This window comes from Stegodyphus dumicola, chromosome 2 (assembly GCF_044657685.1).
Source record: "Stegodyphus dumicola isolate Sdum_Otavi_A_Nest chromosome 2, ASM4465768v1".
Lineage (NCBI taxonomy): Eukaryota > Metazoa > Arthropoda > Arachnida > Araneae > Eresidae > Stegodyphus > Stegodyphus dumicola.
The window spans coordinates 190218346-190239726 of record NC_140769.1 but is presented as its reverse complement, the minus strand read 5'-3'; the positions used below and the strand labels follow the sequence as shown (position 1 = coordinate 190239726).

Here is a 21381-nt window from a genome sequence, read left to right as displayed (position 1 = left end):
AACATGATTGGAATGTTTTAAATGTTAGCCTTGTTGTTATGAGCTTATATATATTTGTACGAATGCAAAACACATACTTCCAATTCACATTCAAAATTTAGAAATATTTCACACAGGCTTAAAATTTTGTATGTAAGTACAGCAACAGCATATAATAGGTGCTGATATTTATATTCTTAAGTTTAATCAAATTACTACTATTACACTTTTTAATTTTTCTTAATTGTAAATATTAGGATTTTCAATTTATGTTGGAAAAAATATTTAAACAACATGTAAAGAATTCAAATATTTTGTTAAAAAGTTAATTTTATAAAAATTATTTTTGCAAGTTAGGCTTAACTCCAAAACATACACGGGTACACAGTAACGTTCAATACTTAAACTGAAGACGATTTAAAGGTTTCCTGATACCAGAAGTGAACAGGTTAAACTAGAAAATGTATCCATCACAGCACATTACAAGATTAAGTAGTAAACAACAAATGTTGACAATTTTTAAGTTGAAAAGTCAAAGTTGAAAAAAGAAGAATAAGTGAAAGCTACATTGAAAATATGTTTTAAAGCTAATAATCTGCTGCATAACTTAGATCACCCAGCTGCACATTATTATTTATTATTATTTAGTATGATATGTGTCTAGTTCAGGTAATTTTTCTTTAGGAGAGACTGAGTTATAAATATGAACACGGGGGAAAAAAAAAAAAAAAAACCACTAACCTTAAATTTGTTTTTTCAAAAAAATTTGCCAGAAGTCTACACAATTTCCCCAATGTTTCTTTAAGTTACAGAAACACTGTTTATAGGTGATAAAATGAACCATTTGCAAAATATGTGTAATATTTGATTTAATAACCAAGATGTTTTAAAATTCATGTATCATTATAATTGAATATAAGCTACTGTTCTACTGATAATGCTGTATACAGCATAGCAATATCACATTAAAGAAATAAAAGAAACCATTGCCTAGAATCAGAAAGGTTCCTTTCTAACTCAGCTTACTCCATTTTTTAATCGAAAAATACCTCCTAGTAAAAATACTGATTAATTAATTGATTTTCAGGAACAAATTCACTAGTTCTTTGTAATAACAAAAATGCAATCAATATCATATTAGCCTTTGTTTTTGACATCAGTGCTTTTTTTATATGGGAAAAGATAATCTTTTCCAGTGGGTCCTTCGCTCATCTCCTGCTATGATTTACTTTGTTGTTCACACTAAAATTGTAGTCCTGTCTCTCCGTATTCAGCAAATCTTCACAGCAAGTTTTTCAGTATTCTTGTTGCTGTTACATCAAAATCAGATGCGCAAATCAAGCACAAACTTTGTTCATTTTCAGATTTTCAATTAAAATTATTCTGAAAGTTCTCTTTGTTTATCCCAAGCACATATGAAAATTGCTGAGCTTTTACCACAAAACGAACTTTCTCCACGTTTTTTTCAGTTTTGAAGTTGAAGGACACCCTATCTTTGATTCATCTTCATTGCTTTCTTGCCCACATTTAAAGCGATTGTAACACTCATACAAATATGTTCTTTATAATGAAGTATTACATATACTGTTCAAATCATATCTAATATTTCTGTAGCAGATTTCATTTGTACCAAAATTTAATGTTATAATGTTATTCCATCTCAAAGCAATTTTTTTTTTTGTACAATGTTTTCTCAGTAAATGAAAATGACCCTGGTATTTTGATACACAAATGATAAAATAACCAGTTTAAACTGGCTTTGTATGAGAATTGAGATGACATTCTTTTCATATGTACATTTATTCCTTCACCTCTGATTTTATCATTTGGTCTTTAATTTGCCTGGTTATTTTATAGGCACACCATGCATTTGCAGTCTTATTGAAAGATATAGAGCAGTCATGTTTTTCAATAACACAAAACTTTTAGATGCAGTTCATTCTTCTACTTGTCCTCTAACAACTGACACGTTGAAGGAATATGAAAGAGAATATTCTTAAGCATATGACCTGGAATTAGGGCATAGGTGCTACATGACTATTAGCTTCAATTTAATGAAAATACTAGTCAGAACTATATATTTTGCCTCGCAAGTGCTGTGAACTTTAAATTAATATTCATAATATTCATAAAAGAAAAAATATTCATAAAAGAGTTCAAAAAATTAAATACGATTTTCGACAAAATAAAATCGGCTTTCGCCAAAAAGTGAAAAAAAGGGGATGAAGTTTATGCTTAAGGAATTTTAAATTCCTTGGTGAAGGGTTAGTTAAGGAATTTTAAATTCCTTAACTAACCCTTCACTTTTCAGTTTCTGCATAAAAATTATGCCTTTTTTTTAAACTTGGTACTTTTAATTAGTGCAACAAGACATAAAAGATTCCACAAACAGTTTTCCAAAATTTTTGTATTTTTTAAATATATTTATGATGTAAAATAAATGATAAAACTATTCCAAATTAACTTGTTAGTGTATTTTTGTTAAAAATTAACACAAAAAATAATTTTTAATTTTCATAATAATACATTGAATATTTTGCTGTAAAGAGGAAATGTGAAAAAACAATTAAAAAGAAATAAAACTTGAAAAATACATCAAAATTTTAGTCCAAATTAGGAACAGTGTGGTAAACCTTGAAGCATGAAACCACATATATATGCACATTATAACCTGGACAAAAATAGCTTGTTTCTACAAGCTTTTAGACAAAGGAACGAATTTACAAGCTCTAATTTGTGTATTTGAATTACTAACCTAACACACTTGATAAAGATTAAAAATAGCCTAAAACACGGGTGGATTGATGTCTGGATGCTAAGTCGAAAGAGCTGTGACAAAAAATTCACCTATTGCAGGCACGTAGCCTGGGGGCTGCCCTGGGCGCCCGGGCACTCTCCTTATTACCACTACCCTCCAAAAAAAGTCCTAAATAATTTTCAATAGATAAGCCTAAAGTTTCAAAAATTCATGTGAGTAACAAAGATTGATCGGAAAGTCTATAGTTTTTCACTTAGAAGTAAGATCAGGAAAAGTCATCCTTTCCCAGCAAGCAAATGGCAGGAAAATACTTTGAAGGTTATGTGACACTTTTAAGTCATAAAGCTTTTGTTTTTTAAGCTTTGAATAGTCCTTCATATTTGGTCCCACTTTCCCTCTAGCTATCAAGCTTAATGTCACTAAGGAAGAAAAAGGCCTTTCATTTCACACCAAGCATCTAAAAGCATAACAGTTAAATGAAAAAGTGCTAAATAATTTTCAGAGTATTAAAAAAAGTTAAGTTAATAATTAAAAAAAGTAGACAAAAGAAAAGAAAAAAACAATTAGTATTTAATTTTAAAATTTGCTACTTATTATCTAAATATTGCACAAAAAAGGGAAAGAAACACAGTAAAATAATTTTGAGTGATTGTTTTTCACATTAGTTTTGAATTTCAGTTAAATCAATAAATGCAGCATAAATATTAAATGTGAAAATGGCAAGCCCTGAAAAAAGAAGCATTAATTAGAAAAAATGCTAAAAAGTGCAAAATAAATTAGAGTTTCTTCTTTCCCAAAGCTTGTACATTTTCTAATGAGGTTATCTCTACTGGAAGCATTTCTGTTTTGGAAAAAGGTAAGTAATCCCCCCCCCCAATTTGAAAATTCTGGCTATCATATATTTATAGCTATCACAATAACAGATATAATTGTAACAAATAAAACAACTTTTTATGCCATTCAAAATTCATGCAGTACGTGCAATTATGTATTTAAATGTATTTATCTAAACTGAACATTTTGGTAAGTGTTAAACTTGTTCAATTATTAACTACCTGCGGTTATGAATTGTACTCAAAACATTAGTTTCATTTGCAATTATCTTAATTTTATTTAACTATATTATTCAGAGATATTATCATACAGACACCTAATGCTTCCAAGTTGTAATGGAAATAATTTTCTTAACATAATTATTTCCTTAATGCATGATATTAATGAGGGGACAGTTATTTTAGTTCTTATTTGAAGTTCATGTGACACTTTTTCTTCGAAGAGCAAAACTAATTACAAGGGAATAACTAGATTAAAATTTTGTCTAAACTTTACCAATTTTATAGAGCTGCAAAAAGAAAATGTCTTATATGTATCCAATATGCTGTGACATATTCATTGCTCCAATATCCAAGAATTGAACTGATTAATCCCTTATACTCAATTAAAAATTCCAAGACATGTGAGAATCACTGATTTAGTTTTGGGAGAAAAATTACAAAGCCCTCTTTCTATCTCTTGCATTGAAGAATTAACTATAAGTTAATCTGTGCTGCTTCTGTCAATTAAAAGAGACAGAGTAGATATATAATTTGACTTAGTACTTATGAAAAGTTTAAATCCTATCGAGCATATCTAAAGTGTTATAAATGCTCTTATAAAATCCTAATACATAAACTAATAAAATCAGAATTTAAATAAAAGTTTAAAAATAATTTTATACTTAAATGGTAATACCAGTGACGTAAAAGTAAATTAATAAAAATAATAGAAGGCAATAATTTTTTTTTGTAAGACGTAATTATTGTTTCCAGCTAATCCTATTTGTCAAGAGGAAAATATATGTTCCATTTTCTGTTTTAAAAACAAATTAAATACAAAGAATCCTCTTATGGTGACCATCTTCCTTAGAAAAAGACCATCTATAAAAGTGATTGGTATTTCTGAGAACGGCGACTATTTATTTAGAAGATCAAAATTGTCTGCAATAAAAAACTGTCATTTGAAAAAAACCTCAGCTTTTAATGCATTCAAATTTCACAAAGATAAAAACAGTTGAATAATACAGATAAAATAATTATTTTATATTCAAATAATAAATTTCAATAAATCCTCTAAATGAAGATTGCTAAGAGAAAAATTGTAAATCCCTCAGGGTAGACTAGAATTCTTTGACATTCTGAAGCATAGCAGTTGTTAACTCTTATCTTGCAGATAAAACATTGCCTGAAATCCATTTTTATTTAAATTCAAATAATAGTTTTAAATTAAAAACATTATTACTTATATTGAGATAAAAATTATGAAATGAAACTACCATACAATAAGTTTTAAGCTGTGTTTTTAGTATTCTTCTTATACTGTTATAAGTATATTTGCTCTTCAGTATAATATTATTAAATGGCTAAGTTTACATACAAGTCTATTTGTAACTTGTAGTGTCTTACGTTTTCATGGCTCATAAATTTGCATTTTTGGTTACATTAAACGTATATGATTGAGTCTCCCCATATGATTTAGGTCGATGAAAAATAATAGCAGACCTTTGCCGGACAAGGTGTACTATCATTTCTATCAAAGCTTTTTCGATATCATTGAATCCCTAGAGCACATTGTGTACTTAACTAAGCCAAATGCTTTATGTGCATCATCAATAGAGTGCACAGTGTAAGTGAGATGCTATGGTTCTGCTGAATTCAATCATTTCATTTGCTTTCATTGTAACATTCATAACAGCATATCTATCTCATTTGGAAGGACTTACAGTTAAACTCCAGGTATGAGCTGTTGATATTGTGGAAGCTTGTAACATGGTCTAGGTAATAACTGAGTTTTATATTTCTGAGTGTGAAAATTTAGAAAAGAGTTTTGAGAGTATTTTTGATCATGCTGGGCAAATGAGTAAAATATTAGATGTAGAGCTTAAAATGCCATGCATCATTCGAAAACAAGTCTACTGAAATAATGCTCATTGTTATTCTGTGTTTAATTACTACAAAACTATTTTAGCAATCCCTTTACACGACCCAACTATTTTTGCCAAAACAAATAACTTTGTCAAGGAGCATGATTAAAAAACCACGTGGATTACACATTTAAAAGCTGTAAGAAACAAACCAGTAGCAGTGTGAATGTCCTATTTTGAAGAATCAGATGATCCTGAAAACTACTACACAGTATGCTTCTGCAAGATTTACTATATTGCAATGAAAGTAAAGATAAGAACGTCAAAAAAGCATTTATAGCTTGAGAGAAACACATAAACAAATAAGCACATGCAATTATTTAGAAAAAGTGTTCAACAACTTCTGAATAATATTAGCCAAGTTCATGAATTAAGAGATACTTAATTAAGATGGCAAGCCAGAGGATACTGGCAATGAAGAAATATCTGATAGACCAGCAAATGGTGATCAGTTTCAAAAACCAGAAAGGGTAATGAGAGCAGTGAAACTGAAATGTCTAAGGCTTGTTACTCAAAACGTTGAGGAACAAATATTGAACGGAAGTAAAGTAGATTGAAATTATTCATAACTAGGAATGTACCAGGAAAAAATGTTACACTATATCTTCTGAACAACCAGGTAAATCTGTGTTATGGTAAAACTGTTACAAAGATGACTGCATTAACTAGCAGCTACATTAATTGAAGATTGCATACATTGCATAGCACTTTGAAGTAACAAATTCAAAATGATGCCTCTACTCTAAGGAATTTACTTAACATACTTACAATGGAAAGATACTGAATTCATTTACGTAGATCAAACATCAATCATACCAAATTAAAATGCTATGCATGATAGGTTAAAGATTAAAGCAATTGAAAACTGTAATGACTTTCTCAGAGGTTTAAATGTAATATTGTTTGGCAATTTGATGTAGCTGACATTTGTCACAGGAAATGAAATTCTCCATCAGCCTGATCATTTAGCACCGGCAACACATTTATGGTAATTGTTTTTCTCTGAAAAACTCATGAAAAATATGGGAAAACAAAGGAAGACCACTCTCATTGACATTCTGATAAATTATTTTTCTCTTTTTAAGTCATTAATTATTTCACCCATTTTAAATAAAAGTGCATTTTATAAAAACTTTTCTTTAAAAAACTTTTTCTCCCTACAATAGATTAACCTTTTGAGATCAAGGATTTAACCCCAATCTCTTTTACGTTAAGATCTTTAAAAAGAAGGAGGTTTTCATACTTTATGCTCCGGGGGTCGCCACAGGAAAATCTGTGAATTTACTAGCTGGGATTTGTACCTAGGCAGTCCTGGCCCCAGGGTATAAAATCACCAGCCTGGCGGTTCCCCGTAACCTGTGGGTGTTAGCAGGTGTCCTGACTTTGTTTATTTGAATGGCCCATGGGCCAAGGTGGTGTAAGCCCTGTTATAAGAGCAGTGTGGTATCAGGCATCCCAAATAGTACTGACAGGCAGCATTCTACCAGCCAGTCAAATCTTATACAGCCACACCCTGTGGTGGTCTCCAAGAGTGGTGAGCATGGTTCAGCAGTTCAACCATGGGTGAGAGAGTTCAATTAGATTCTGTCGCCTGTAAGTACGAATTGGCTGGCAGCAGACAGAATTACCTTTGTAGTCGTTAGAGGCGAAACTTGCCTGACAGACCCACCTTCTGCCTAATATGGAGGTCTTCAGTTGGGGTTGGGCCTAATTGTGCATCTACCTGAGATTGCAGTAGTGGCTATTAACAAAAGTAGAACCTTATGCTTTCCCTCTGTTAAGAAGTCGCTTGCTGTTTGCAACAATGACTCTTTTATGCAGTTTGATTCATCCTGAAAGAGGTGCATTTCCTTTATAAAAGGAAGGAAAATGTAGGGATTGTTGTCGATTTAGATGGCTTTCTTTATGGAAGGAAAATATAGTTGATTCTAAATCAGATTATTCAGTGATACCCAGAAGAGATAGTTTACATTATAGAAAATACCATTTTATTTCTTCATTGTAACATACAGCTTTCTTAGAATCTGAGATTTTAAGTAGTAATTTCAAATTAGCATACCAAATTAAGTGCCTGTATAAAGTTGTAACACAAATTAATTCTATTAAAGTTATGTTTAAAAATTATCCCATTTTTATTTTATAGATATTTTTATTTGCTTATTTATTTTTTAAATTTATTTGGTCTCCATTTCATTTTTTTAATGCATCTGAAATTTTGTTTTCATAAATTTCATGAACTTATTTTCTTAAATTTACATTCACTGCTTTGTAAACAAAGAAACTTAAACAGAAACATTTTTTTTTAATTGCCATAATTTCTGGTAATGTTTAAGTGGTTACACTGCATATTTTATTGAAATTATCTGAGTTCTTTAAACCTTTTTCCGCAGAAGGGATGGCTAAAAATAAAAACAGCCTGATATATAAATAATTAAGAACATAAGTGGCCTATTTTAAAATTTACATATGCCGTCTCAAAAGAAAAGAAAATTCAAGATAAATTAGAAACTTTAGTTTGAACAATGCATTGCATAAAATGACTATAAATATATTTCTACAATTTAAAATATAAAAAATTAGTTGAAATAAAAATTTAGCAAATCAATAAAAATAATTTGTCTTCCACTTCATGTCAAGTTTGTTTACCTTGAGATTAATATTACCCCCAATAAGTTTGCAAATCTGCCTAAAATCTGCCTGGCAGTACATATTCAAAGTAGTCAAACTTTGCTTGACTAGCTTATCTATGTCACTGAATATGTACTGCCCCTTTTAGACAGATTTACAAACTAATTTTGGGTAAAATAATCTCAAGGTAATGGACTTGACATGAAGTGGAACACAAATTATCTTTCGTTTGATTTGTTAAAGAAAAAAACATTCTGCAACTAATTTTTATCATGAATATAACACACTAATAGTTCATATATTTAAAATAATTAAACTTCTTCATTAAAAAATAAATTAGGTTACAAAACAAAGAGGTTGAATAACATGAAACTTTAAAGGGACAGGCATTTTTGCCTACGATAACTTATTTTAAGATTTATATCTAAATAATTTCAATTCTTTTTTTTTTAATATTATGAGTTGGAGAAATATATTTATAGTCATCTTTATGTAATGCATTGCTCAAATTAAACTTCAAACATAATTTATCTTGAATTTTCTTCTGAGACAGCACAGTGCAGGTTTATCAGTGGATGCTCGGGGCGGCACACAGGGGTCTGGATAAGCTGGATCAAACTAGACTTTCAGGTTATAAATTTCGATAGTTGAAGATAAAAATTCTTTAGGGAAAAAGTACAAGATTTTACGAAAATAATCTACGCCTCTCACCTGCACATCCATGTCCAGATTGTCTGTCGATATCTAAGGCTGGTGCGGCATTGGGTGGTAAGAGTGGGATGACAACTATAGTACAGTTTTTAATGCGGACATCCATAATCCGGAATGATCTATAATCCGGACCTCAAAGCTACAAACTTCTGCGCATGCGTAGTGTTTACGCGTTTAATGTATAACGGATGGTATAAGCTAGGCTAAAATTGTCTAATTATCTATTTCAGTTAATGTTGCAGATTGCGTTGTTCCTTAATCTTCTAACTGGATCCGGCTTATTATTTTTTGCAAACCGTTAGAGCAATTTTATAAAGTAAGCTTGAACTTTCGATTATGTCAAAAAGAGTTTCCGATTCTGGAGCTGACAAAGGATCTACAAAGCAAAAGCATGTTTTGATATCCATCAAACAGAAAGTGGAATTGCTGCAAAAAATGGATAAAGGCATGAAGAAAGTGAAAATAAAAAATTTCAGTTGACAAGTTAATCAGTATTCTCGGCAATTACAGGACTTTAACAGCAGAACTTTGTAACTGAACAAGAAATTATGTCTGTTTTATTTAAAGAAAAAGTATTAGCACATAAAACAAAGCAACTTAAACAACTTGCATTGAAAGAAATGTTTAATAGAGTAAACAAATAAATATTAAGTTTTTTTTTTTTTTTTTTAAACTTTTGATACCCTTTAGATCATAATTGCTCGAATCTCATAAATTAAGGTTTCATATTTTTTATTTTATAATTTCTGCATGCCATCTTACCAGATTTAAATTGATGAGCTATAATCCGGAAAAACCCCTAATCCGGAATCGCCGAAGTACTGACGAGTCCGGATTAAAGACTTTGTACTATATAATGCATCTTACAAAATCAAGAAGCAGGCAAATAAATTAGACTAATACTAGCAGAGCTACCCACTCTGAGAATGGGATTTTATAGAATTCATCTTAAAAAGTTTTCTAAACTATATATATTTAATAAAAGTATTGCTTTCTTTAATCTGGTTATAATATCTCCTTATAAACTATATTTGTAATATATCCTCTTGAATCCACGGGCAATATGATTTTTAGATTATCTCTACTCCTTACTCTACTTAATAAGAATTAGAATTGAAGTATTTAATGTAATATGTGACAATATGACTCAAGACCTTAAAAAAAGAATTAAATGTTACGAAGAAGTAACATCAGCATTTAAATGTTTTTTCACTCTAGACAAAGAGGAAATCAAAATATCAGTTGACATTTTGTGTGAGAAATACAGAAACAATGTTGACGAAACCAAAGAATATTTACAAAACGAAATTATTCATTTTCAAGAATTGTGCAAAAATTTAAACAAAAACATGATTTATGAAAAACTTGAGGTTGTCCAGATGGCAAAAGCAACTTTTCCGAATATTCTAACTATTACAAATTTATTTCATGATAGCCATTTCTAATGTGTTAAATTTATTTAATGATACTCATTTCTAACATGTAATTTATTTAACAATACCTGTTTCTAATGATCTTTTTTGGCCCTTAAAATAATAAAAACATACTTAAGGTCAAATTTGAGTCAAAAAAACCTTGATGCATTGTCACAATTATATATTGTATATAACACACTGGAAAAAATACTGATACTATCACATGTCAGTTTGCCAATATTAAGTCATGGAAAAGAACGTTGTAATTTTTGTTATATCTTAGAATGTTGTTTTTATTTTTAATATTTTTCATAAGAATACTGCTTTTCTTATTTTTTTATATATTTTTACAATAAAAATTAAACATTAAAATTTTGTTTCATTTGTTAGCGGATCCAAGAGCTTGGATCCGCCAGTGCCAAGGGGACCCGTAGATCTTCTGGCGCCCAGGACCCGAAATGAGCTTAAACTGGCACTGGGACAGCATATATAAGCCAAAATCTGAAAATGGGCCTAACTCTATCAAAATGTTCCAATTTAAATTGGAGAAAAGTTAAATTTTTAAGCCTAAATAAATGTTAAAAATTTGAGTGAAAATGTAATGCTTAAGAGGGAAAACGGACAAGAACTTTTAATATGCAGTATTTAGTTCAAGTAAGACCTTCACAGTACATTGTTCATATATTTCGTATTGCAAATTTTTTGTAGTAAAAAGCTTTCAAATCAGAAAGGAAAAATCATGTGGCATATATAGTTTACGAAAGAACAGGAAAACATTAAAAGATAGTTGTTATTAGTCCTTAGTATTATAATTCTGCATTTTACGATGTTACATAGTTTAACATTTCATAAACTCTTGTAGAAGCTTTCGTATTTCTTCTTCTGGTAGCCCTCTTTCCCATTTTGACATACTGCTATAAAATTAAGCTAAATAACTGCAATAATTCTCCCTTGATCACAGAATATTTCAGAAATATGCAAGGTTCTGCTTACAATTTATGAATGAGGTTATCTTCGAATTCTGAAACTGCAAGAATGAAAACGGAACAATAGAAGCTTAACACAAAGACCTTTAAAAGGAACAAGTGGTTAAGACTCTAGAGCAGCAGTTCTCAACCTTTTGACTAACACGTACCATCTAAAAAATATTAAAAAGCTTTAGTACCACCACTACATTTTACAATGATTATTTTTTAAATTCTCAATAGAAAAATTTAAAAATATATATATATTGCCATTTGCATAACTTATTGGCTATAAAAATATTCGATTAAAAATTGGTTACCATTTTAATTATACAAATTTAAGTTATACAGTACAAAGTCCGTAATCCGGACGTCTATTATCCGGAATGATCTATAATCTGGACCTCAAAGCCACAAACTTTTTTTTTTTTTTGTATGCTCTACGCATGCACATAATACGTTTACACATGCGCGTTGGGAGGATGTTTCTCCAGATACGTTAAAAAATGCTTGGCATGATTTATGGCCAGCTACCACGAGGACGATGAAGATGATAGCCGCGAAGTTGAAGGTTTTCGGACATCGCAAAATAAAGGTGAAATTTTCCAGTTATTGGATTTTGTCAAGAAATGTGGAGAAGTAGTAATAAATGAATATGATATAACAGAAGTTTTTCATTGCGACAACAATGCCCCAATCATCAGTCAATTAACGGACGGCGAAATCTGTAGTATGGTTCTAGATCCAGAAAATATTGCTTCCAATAGTGAAGAAAGTGACAGAGAGGTTATTGCAAACAAAAAAAATTTCGATTGACAAGTTAGTCGGTATTCTCCACAAAGCAGTTACAGGACTTGAACAGTGGAACTTTGTAACTGAACAAGAAATTATGTCTATTTATAGAATTCAGGAGAAAGTATTAGTACAAAAAACGAAGCAACTTTACATTGAAAGAAATGTTTAATAAAGTAAACATATAAATATTAAGCTTTTTTTTTTTGTAAATTTTGATTCTAAAGGGTACTTTAGATCATAATTGCTCTTTATTTCATAAATTACGGTTTCATATTTTTAATTGTATAATTTCTGCATGTCATCTTACCAGATTTAAATTGATGATCTATAATCCGAAAAAACTCCTAATCAGGAATTGCCGAAGTCCTGACGAGTCCGGATAACGTACTTTGTACTGTAATACTTGAATTCTAAAATTTAGTGTTAAATTTAGGTCTTTAAGAGAGATCACTTTCTTTATGTCTGACCTTATTTCACTTAGCTTTAACTGTAAGTTAGGATCCACTTTTAATTTTATTCTGTATCTATTTTTCAAATAAAATATGGAAGAAAATTCTTGTTCACACAAATAGGTTGTGAAAAAGGCAATAAAAATCTAATAGCTTTATTTGAAATGCCTTTAATTTTTTTCTTCTTAGCCAAAAATTTCTATCAACTGTTCATTTCCTTCACGAGGTTTTAGAACTTAACAGTTAAAAATACTTTGTTTCTTTGCATACCACATATTTTCTCTTGCGTACCACTACGCATACCACTGGCTGAGAATTGCTGCTCTAGAGACATAAAACTTGCAAGTTCACCGCACCCTTTCAGCTGGGAGGACATCACTGTCCTTTCAAATAGAGATTACTAAGGCCAATATAATGGCCATCCCATTCAAAAAGGTTAAAAAGCAGTAGTTTGCAATTTTCTTTTCTTCCTCTCCCCCTTAAATAAATGTGAAATTTTTAATTTTGACTTCTCATTTTTGCAAAATTTCCATATTTTAATGCAAAAATTATATATCCTGATAATAAGACATTATTATGCACAAATTTGACCAAATGAATTGTTATTTTATATTACTAGATGAAGTATGTTCTTTCTGTTAATTAATAAAAATTAAAATTCTAACCAAATATCCTGGTTTAATGACAGTGACAGTTGAGGGACAAAAAATGCTTTTTACTAAATTCATCTTACCATTTCAAATTAAGGAATTATCTTAACCCAATTTTCAACTTCATATACATTACACAATACTAAAATTTTTGTTTTTGCTCATTTAATTACCTAACATTTTAATGTCACACAGGAAAAATATTACTTTGAAAATATGTCAAGGTAGGGTAATTTTTCACTGGTTTTAAATATCTTAATATTTTAGGCCCGACCAATGTAAACAATTTTACACTGCACATTCTTTGTTAATTTACATTTGAGAGTCATATCAAAAGTATGACTGATTGTTATAGGCCATTTTTGGCTCCATCAGTAGAAAGAAACAGGTGCTTCTCAGAGTGCAGAGAAAAGAGAAGAAATTCTAAGGAAGACAAAAGAAAAACATGCTTCACTCTTACTATTTAAATATCATAATAGAAGCAGCTATGGTATGATGGCTGTACTGAAAGTAATATAAAAAAATCAACCTTTAAACTGTACTCGAACATTCGTCCAAATAAAATCTTTGCTAATATAAAATTATAAGTAAAATTATTTAAACATATTAAATTTATCCTAAAATGTTTATGCATCTTGTTTTATATAAAAACTCAATAATGTTAGATAATTTATTTAACTCATTCTTTCTAAGCATAAAACAAACTAAGATGTTCTTCGTACAGAGAGTTTAAAAAAAAAAAAAAAAAAAGGAAAGGGAAAAAAAAAAGAAGCGGGAGGGGAGAGGTATTTCTATATCTCCTGTTCTAGTTGGCCTATTGACGAAATTGAACTTGCATTTTTCATACCTTGAAAGTGCAACTTAGGCTATATATTAGATTTATATATACCATTGTTCTAACATATATATTTTGACACAAAGACTTTTTCTGAAATGACATGCTGATTTTTTCGTATTTCAATTCCACAATTCAAACTATGCCAAACAAAAATCATAGTGGCAGTTTTTTTACACACTTTTTCCTGATTCGTTTAAAAAAATTCTATTTTTAAATAACTTTTATAAATTTTTCAAAAAAAAAAAAAAAAAAATTTGAATTATAATCTACAAATTTTTTTTAATATTAACCTAAAATAGATATATTTTTTGGCAGAAGTGCAAAAAATCCAAAGATATACATGAACGTCTATGTTATCTTAATCAGTGTGCTTCCACTGGTGTAGACTATTAAGGTATAGGTTTTGAAATTTGGCATCCTTAGCAATAATAATGTTAAATGTGCCCCTAAATTTCCTCAGTACTCACCAGTAAGCAAATCATTCATATTGGAAAAGAGTTCTACAGGGACAAAATTTGCTGACATAAATGAAAGAAAGTGAGCTGTATGTGTAAAAGAGTAGATCAGAATTTTTCCAAAAATTATTCAAAATTTGCGTTCAGGGAACTTGGCTTGTAATGGAAACTATCGTAAATAATATTTTAATATATACAAAGCATAGCTCCAATAATGGAACTTGAATGATTTCTGTCAGTAAAAATATGCATATTTTATCTTGCATTCTGTATGATCCTTGTATTAATGAATATATGCATCAATATACAGTGATACACCTTCCTATGCTACAATGTTCAAGCAGAGAAAAGCACCACACACAGATGATTTGAGACAAGTAACTAACAAAGAAATGTGCACAAAAGTCAAGGAATATGTGATAAGGAATTAACAGTTAAGAGTTTCTCAGAATGGCAACAGAAATACTAGGTACCACTGAGGATCAATAGAAAAAAAAATCTTCCATGAAAATGTGGGATGTCAAAAGTATGTATAACAAGTGCCATGAATCTTAACATCAGAAAGGAAGAATGCCAGGTTGTTAATTCTTGAGAAGCACCCCCTAAATGCTCATGAAAATAATTTTTAAATATGGATAGTGAGAGTAGATTCACAATTGTTGCCTTGTAGCAAAATAAACATGTTAATGATAGGGAAGCACTTGATCTTCTTGGCTTTGTAAATTCAGAACATAGAAATTTTCTGGGAAGATTTTGGCCATCAATTTTTGGAACAAATTCTCACTCATTGATTATTTTAATCTGCTGTAGTTTCCCTTTATGGCATGTTGATGGTGGATGAAAAAGCTGGCACAAATACAATAACAGGTTAAGACGCAAGAGAAACACGCCAACATGGAAAATAAAACAAGCAAATCGACAACCTTGCATTCGGCGTAGATTTTTTAAAGTCCCAATCAATATCAAGAGCAAAACGGGTCCCCCTGCATCAGGAGTAAAAAATTCGCAGATTTTTTCCCTGCGTATTCATCTTTAAAGGTAAATTGTCCCATTTTTTAAAGAACATTTTCTTTCTTCTTTGTAAAGAAAGACATATTTTTTTTTCTATTATGTTTGTTTAATTAAGCATGATAAAGCATACAAGGGCTGTATGTCTGAGTGAGATGACTTTGTGGAGAATTCTCTAACGGAAATTGGCTCTTATTTAAATTAGGCATGGGTAAAAAAAAAACCCATGAAAACTCCTAAACTAGTCAACTCATTCACCGAGATCCAGATCCGATATATGATTAATATCGTTCTGTTGATCAGTTTTCAAATGCAATATTGCAAGCCTTTAACTTTTCTTTCTGTGCAGGAGAAAATTCCATGAAGGCCTACATGAACTTTTAAACTGATTTGCTGAAGAAGATTATTATAGTTTCACCCATCACAATGAATTATCACTTGATGCCCTATATGAATTCCCTCTTAACACAAATTTTAAGTAGTAATGAAAAGCTGAAAATTATATAAAATACATGATACTGATTTTTCTATGCCACTTTATGTATTGAATTATCAACAATTAGCTAAATTTTAAATTTTGTTTGGTTAATAAATTAAGGCAGAATGTACAAGTGATCAAGATCAAAATGCCATTTATTCTGCTTTAAATGATATATTTTGAAATGATGTTTCTCGAAGGGTTTTAAAGCTGAAAATTAACAATTGACTTTTTATGGTATTTCTATTTTTCAGCTAGTTTAGCACTCTTCGTAGTCTTTCACTGCAGGCAAGTGCCTCCCTTTTGTTCTGGCTCTATATGTATGTATGCTGCTCACATTGTGGATAAATGACAGATTCAAAATTCAGTGGCATCTAGAGCTACTAACTTTGAAATACACAGTCTTCCACCCAAATTTTAAATTTCAGATTTGTTTATTTATTTTATGTTTTGTACTAATTAACGAACACTTTATTAAACTCATCAGTTTGAAAGCAAACAGTGACAACATTGCTCAAAATGAAACATTTTTTATCTCCAGCACACTAGACTGTTGCCATTCTATAAAATGCAAAATAGCTATCTTTCAACTTCAACAAAATACTCAGTTATTTAAAAGCAATGTGTTGTCACTGCCTGAAAGGGGGGACACTTTTATCTTCCATGCACCAGCATGTTGTCATTAAGTGTAAGATACTTAACTTTTAAATTTAATCCCTTATTGAACAAGAAACTAAAGCGATGAGTGCAGTTCTTAAGAATATCTTTTCTAATTTTAAAACTGATTAATTTAAATAATAAGTTATCTAATTAGAAATATTTAATATTTTCATGAAATTACAATAGCTGGATTTAAAATCATTATTTATTTATTCCTTTTTTTACAACTATTTTAGGGAGCTAGTCATAAAAATTACAGATTCCACTTACCAAATATTTAAAATCTCTAAGCATTAAAGTTTTCAGTAAATCCTCTTTCTCTCTCAATGAACATTCAAAGAGTATTTACAATAACATTTCTTATGACTCCTATTACTTTATACTGCGGTAACTTAATGAATAACTTAAACTGCAATAATTAATGACAATCTTTTACCTGTATTAAATTATGTTCTGGAAGTTGAGAAGCCTGAAAATGATCTTTCAGCAAAAGTTGTGAAAAATTACTATGAGTCTGGATGGCTTCTTGTTCTCTTAATGGATCTCCACAAAGACGATACAGATCTATTTAAAATAAATAAAGATTATAGATAAATTCTTGTTTTTTTAAGAAAAATATAAATGTATATTATGATATTTAGCTACGAGGAGTATTCAGAAAGTAAGGAACGTTTTGGAATTAAAAAAAAAACTAAGTACAAGAAAAGAAAAAAATATTATATGCATCAGAAAGAGCGACTCAAATTCTACTTTTCTACATAGCTACCAAACAAATGGAGGCACTTATCATAGCGGTGAACAAGCTTTGAAATTCCTTCGTCATAGAATTCTGCCGCCTGTGATCTTAGCCACTCAGAGACGTGCACCCGCAGCTCCTTGTCGTTGTCAAAGCGCTGTGTTGCTAGCCAGCTCTTCATTCTTGGAAACAAGTGAAAATTACTAGGTGCAAGATTGGGACTATAGGGCAGATGAGGAGAAACCTCCCATTTCAATGAATTAAGGAGTTCTTGAGTGCGGTTTGCCATGTGAGGTCGGACATTGTCGTGCAAAAACAAAATTTTGGACGTCAACTTTCCTCGACGCTTGTTTTGAACTGCTCTCCTAAGGTTGCGCAAAGTTTGACAGTACCGCTCAGAGTTTATTGTGGCACCACACTCGAGAAAATCAATCACAAGCACACCTTGCCTATCCCAAAACACAGTCGCCATAATCTTCTTCGGCGACAAGGTTTGCAAACATTTTCTTGGTCTTTTGGGGGAACTTGTGTGTCCCCACTGCATGGACTGTAATTTTGTCTCGCAATTCACGTGTCTCACCCACATCTCATCACCAGTTACAATTTGATCCAATAATGAATCACCATGTCTGTTCATAGGCCTCCAGAAATGTCAAAGCTGTCCCCATTCGCTGACTTTTATGGTGGTCTGTAAGCAATTTCGGCACCCATCTTGCACAAAATTTGCAGTAGCCTAGCTTTTGTGTGACAATTTCAAACAACAAAGTCCGTGAAACTTGTGGAAAACTAGGCAAAAGCTCCGTTATTGTGAAACAGCGGTTTTCACGAATCTTTTCATCAACTTTAGCGACCAGTTTGTCAGTCACAATGCTAGGGCGTCCACTCTTCTCTTTATCGTGAATGTTAGTTCGGCTATTTTTAAACTCAATGTACCATTTCCAGATTGAACTTTCATACATTAGGTTGTTTCCGTACACTTCACATACTTGCCGATAAATTTCCATAGGTTTTAGGTTTTTTGTCAACAAAAAACGTACCACAGACCACACCCCACAACTGGCGAGATTTTCAATTGCAGTCCACATTTTAAATTTGAATATCGAAAAACGTGGAAATGTTCCCATTGTGATGGCTGGACGCCGACTTAGATGCTGAGCACGCAGACACCAAAATATATGTTATCGGCGCACGCCTAGCGACAGCAGACGGAAACGTTCCTTACTTTCTGAATAGCCTACGTATATTATATTATATATATTTATATTTAGCTTCTTCATACATAATACTATATTTAAGCAATGTTACTTTGAAAACAGTAATATCTTTCATGTGACACGAAAGAACTAATTTTGATGATGATGCAATTTTAATTAACATAAAGAATATTTCACAATAATAAAAATGGTTCATTGTTTTTCGTTTTTAAATAAATGCATTTTAGAATACAATCTACAGAATTTTATTTTACAGTAACTCAAATTTTTTAAAAATCTCATACTTGAAATAAATAATGGGAAAAATATTTAATTACTTTGTTAATATGTAAATTATAAAGGTAAATTTAGCCTAGTATAAATTAAAAATTAGATTGCTAGTTTGATTTTCAGCAGGGTGGCACTGTCTCACAAAAGGTATTAGAGTGGTCTTGGAGGGGGGTGAAGCTCCAAATGACACTGTAGGGTAATGATAAAAAACAGTACTAACAGTATGTTATGGTGTATAATGTGCACTTTTAATACAAAAAAGCGAGACTGAAATTTATTGGTGCACGTTGGACAATGGACATAAAAATGACAGATTTAAAAATAAGATGAGCATACAAAAATTTGATTTCTACATGTACCTAAATGCTGTTACTGGTGATTCTGCGATTTTTTAGGACACATTTTGCAACATCATCTTTCTATGATAGGCTATTTCGTTACTCCTTTACACAAAGTACATTTACTCTTTACATTTACATTAATTATTGTGATTTAATTTTTCTTCCACACATGTATGGAGTTTTCACCAGCACTAAACGTCCTTGCTGCAGCACAATTTCCATTTTCTGTTGCAAACTGAAGAACTTTGCATTTGAAATCAGCACTATGGTTATTTCATTTCGCAGAAGCCATATTTACTACTGAAAGAACACTAGATTAACTGTATTTCAGCTAAAGCAAATGCGATTTACTAAGGCCATTAATGTTCACTTCAAAAGACTATAGAAAGAGAACTCTCTGACGCCTAACCCCGCAAATTCATTCGAGCCAGAAATAAATTCCTATCCCAATTCCCCAATTTCCTAGAAACACTAGAATAACATACTTGTATACTTCTGCAATGAATACAACCACCTTCTCTGCAGAATTATTTACTCCCTCAAGCATTCACTCCTTGACATATTGTTCCCCTTATGGCTCACCAATTCAGTACACCATTGTTCAAAAGCTTGCAAAAAATCTTTGAATGAATGATTTCAAAAGATAATAGAATAGCACAAAAAACACTGTGCTTTAAAGAGAAAATAAATACACGCCTGAAGTGTGAGGCAGGCTGGAATGAGTCAGCTCACATCCAACTTATAAGCATATATCAATACCTCATTAGAATGTGATACTATGCACATCAATGATACACTTGGTGCTATTTTCTACATGTTTAAAAATTTAAAGCAATAAAATGGTTTGTTGCCATGTTACTGGATGTTCACGAAAAAGTGATGCATGAAAAATTAAGGATAAAGGATTCCATAGATATGCCATTTTTATACATAAAGTAATTTATATTTTACTTCCACTCACATTGTTTCTTCTTTCGTGTTAGAATTCCCTAAACATGGTGGTTTTAAGACTGAAAATACAGTTTACAGTACGCATTAGAAACAAGATAATACTGAATGTAATGAATGCAATGTTATTTAAATGTTGTTTTTTAACACTTTCGTAGATACTACAAGTAAAATAATATCTTATACAATGGTGGAATTACAAGTATTGGTTATAATTATCAGGACTTTTTTGAAAATTAAAACTTGAGTTATTTTATTTATGTAATTTAAAATTATTTTTATGTTGTAGAAAAATTAGGTTATTTTGTAGCAGAGGACATAAAAAATGTGCAATGCCCTTGCCAGGACTTGAACCTGGACATCTCAAATATGCGCTGAGTGTTCTACCGTTAAACCAAGGCATGCAGAAAAGGGGGAGAATATACCATATATACTCCTCCTTTTTAAAGGGCAACTGGGGATTGGGGGACTCAATCGCCAAACTGGTGAAGAATAATCATGTGCTACCTTTTAGTTCAGGCCCCACTGTAGAGACATTAGGTTATTTTGAAGTGGAAGGCATGAAAAATGTGCATTGCCCTTGCCGGGACTCGAACCTGGACTTCTCAAACACACGCTGATTGCATTACTGTTACACCATAAAGGCATGTAAATTTAAAAAATGTTTATGTTATATGTTTATTACTAGTTGATGGTTATCATCAAATATTTATGAAATATGTTTTGAGGCTGAAAAGTTAGTCCTTCTTTTGCTATTACTTAAGCTAGAATGAATTAAAAAATGATTTTTAATAATTTATTAAAATATTTTTAAAGATTACATATAAGGGCATTTTTAAAAAATTCCAAAGGGGCTTTGTCCCTGAAAGGACTATTGTTTTCATTTTGCCATTTTGCGTCGATTCACAACAAACGGCGAATCACTTTTCAAACTGTTGTCACAAAGTATTATCACCCTGTGTTATATTTAAAGAAATTAAATAATGAAAAATCTGCATAAATGTACGTATATTTCTCACATTGTGATAAAACAACGGTACATAGAGCCATCGAATTTAGAATGGCATAATCCTCCTACGAATATGGAAGACCAAAATTTGAAATTTGTTTTATTATCGATTTCT

The 21381-nt window shown here is 30.9% G+C and overlaps 1 protein-coding gene across 1 annotated transcript in view; it reads right to left on the bottom strand.

Annotated features, from left to right (window-relative positions):
• Positions 1-21381, bottom strand: part of Mau2 (Mau2 sister chromatid cohesion factor) — a 142105-nt gene that overhangs the window by 6529 nt on the left and 114195 nt on the right. The window contains exon 17 of the mRNA XM_035361589.2: positions 17185-17312. Within this exon, the coding sequence (XP_035217480.1) occupies positions 17185-17312 (128 nt within the window). The remainder of the gene's footprint in view (positions 1-17184; positions 17313-21381) is intronic.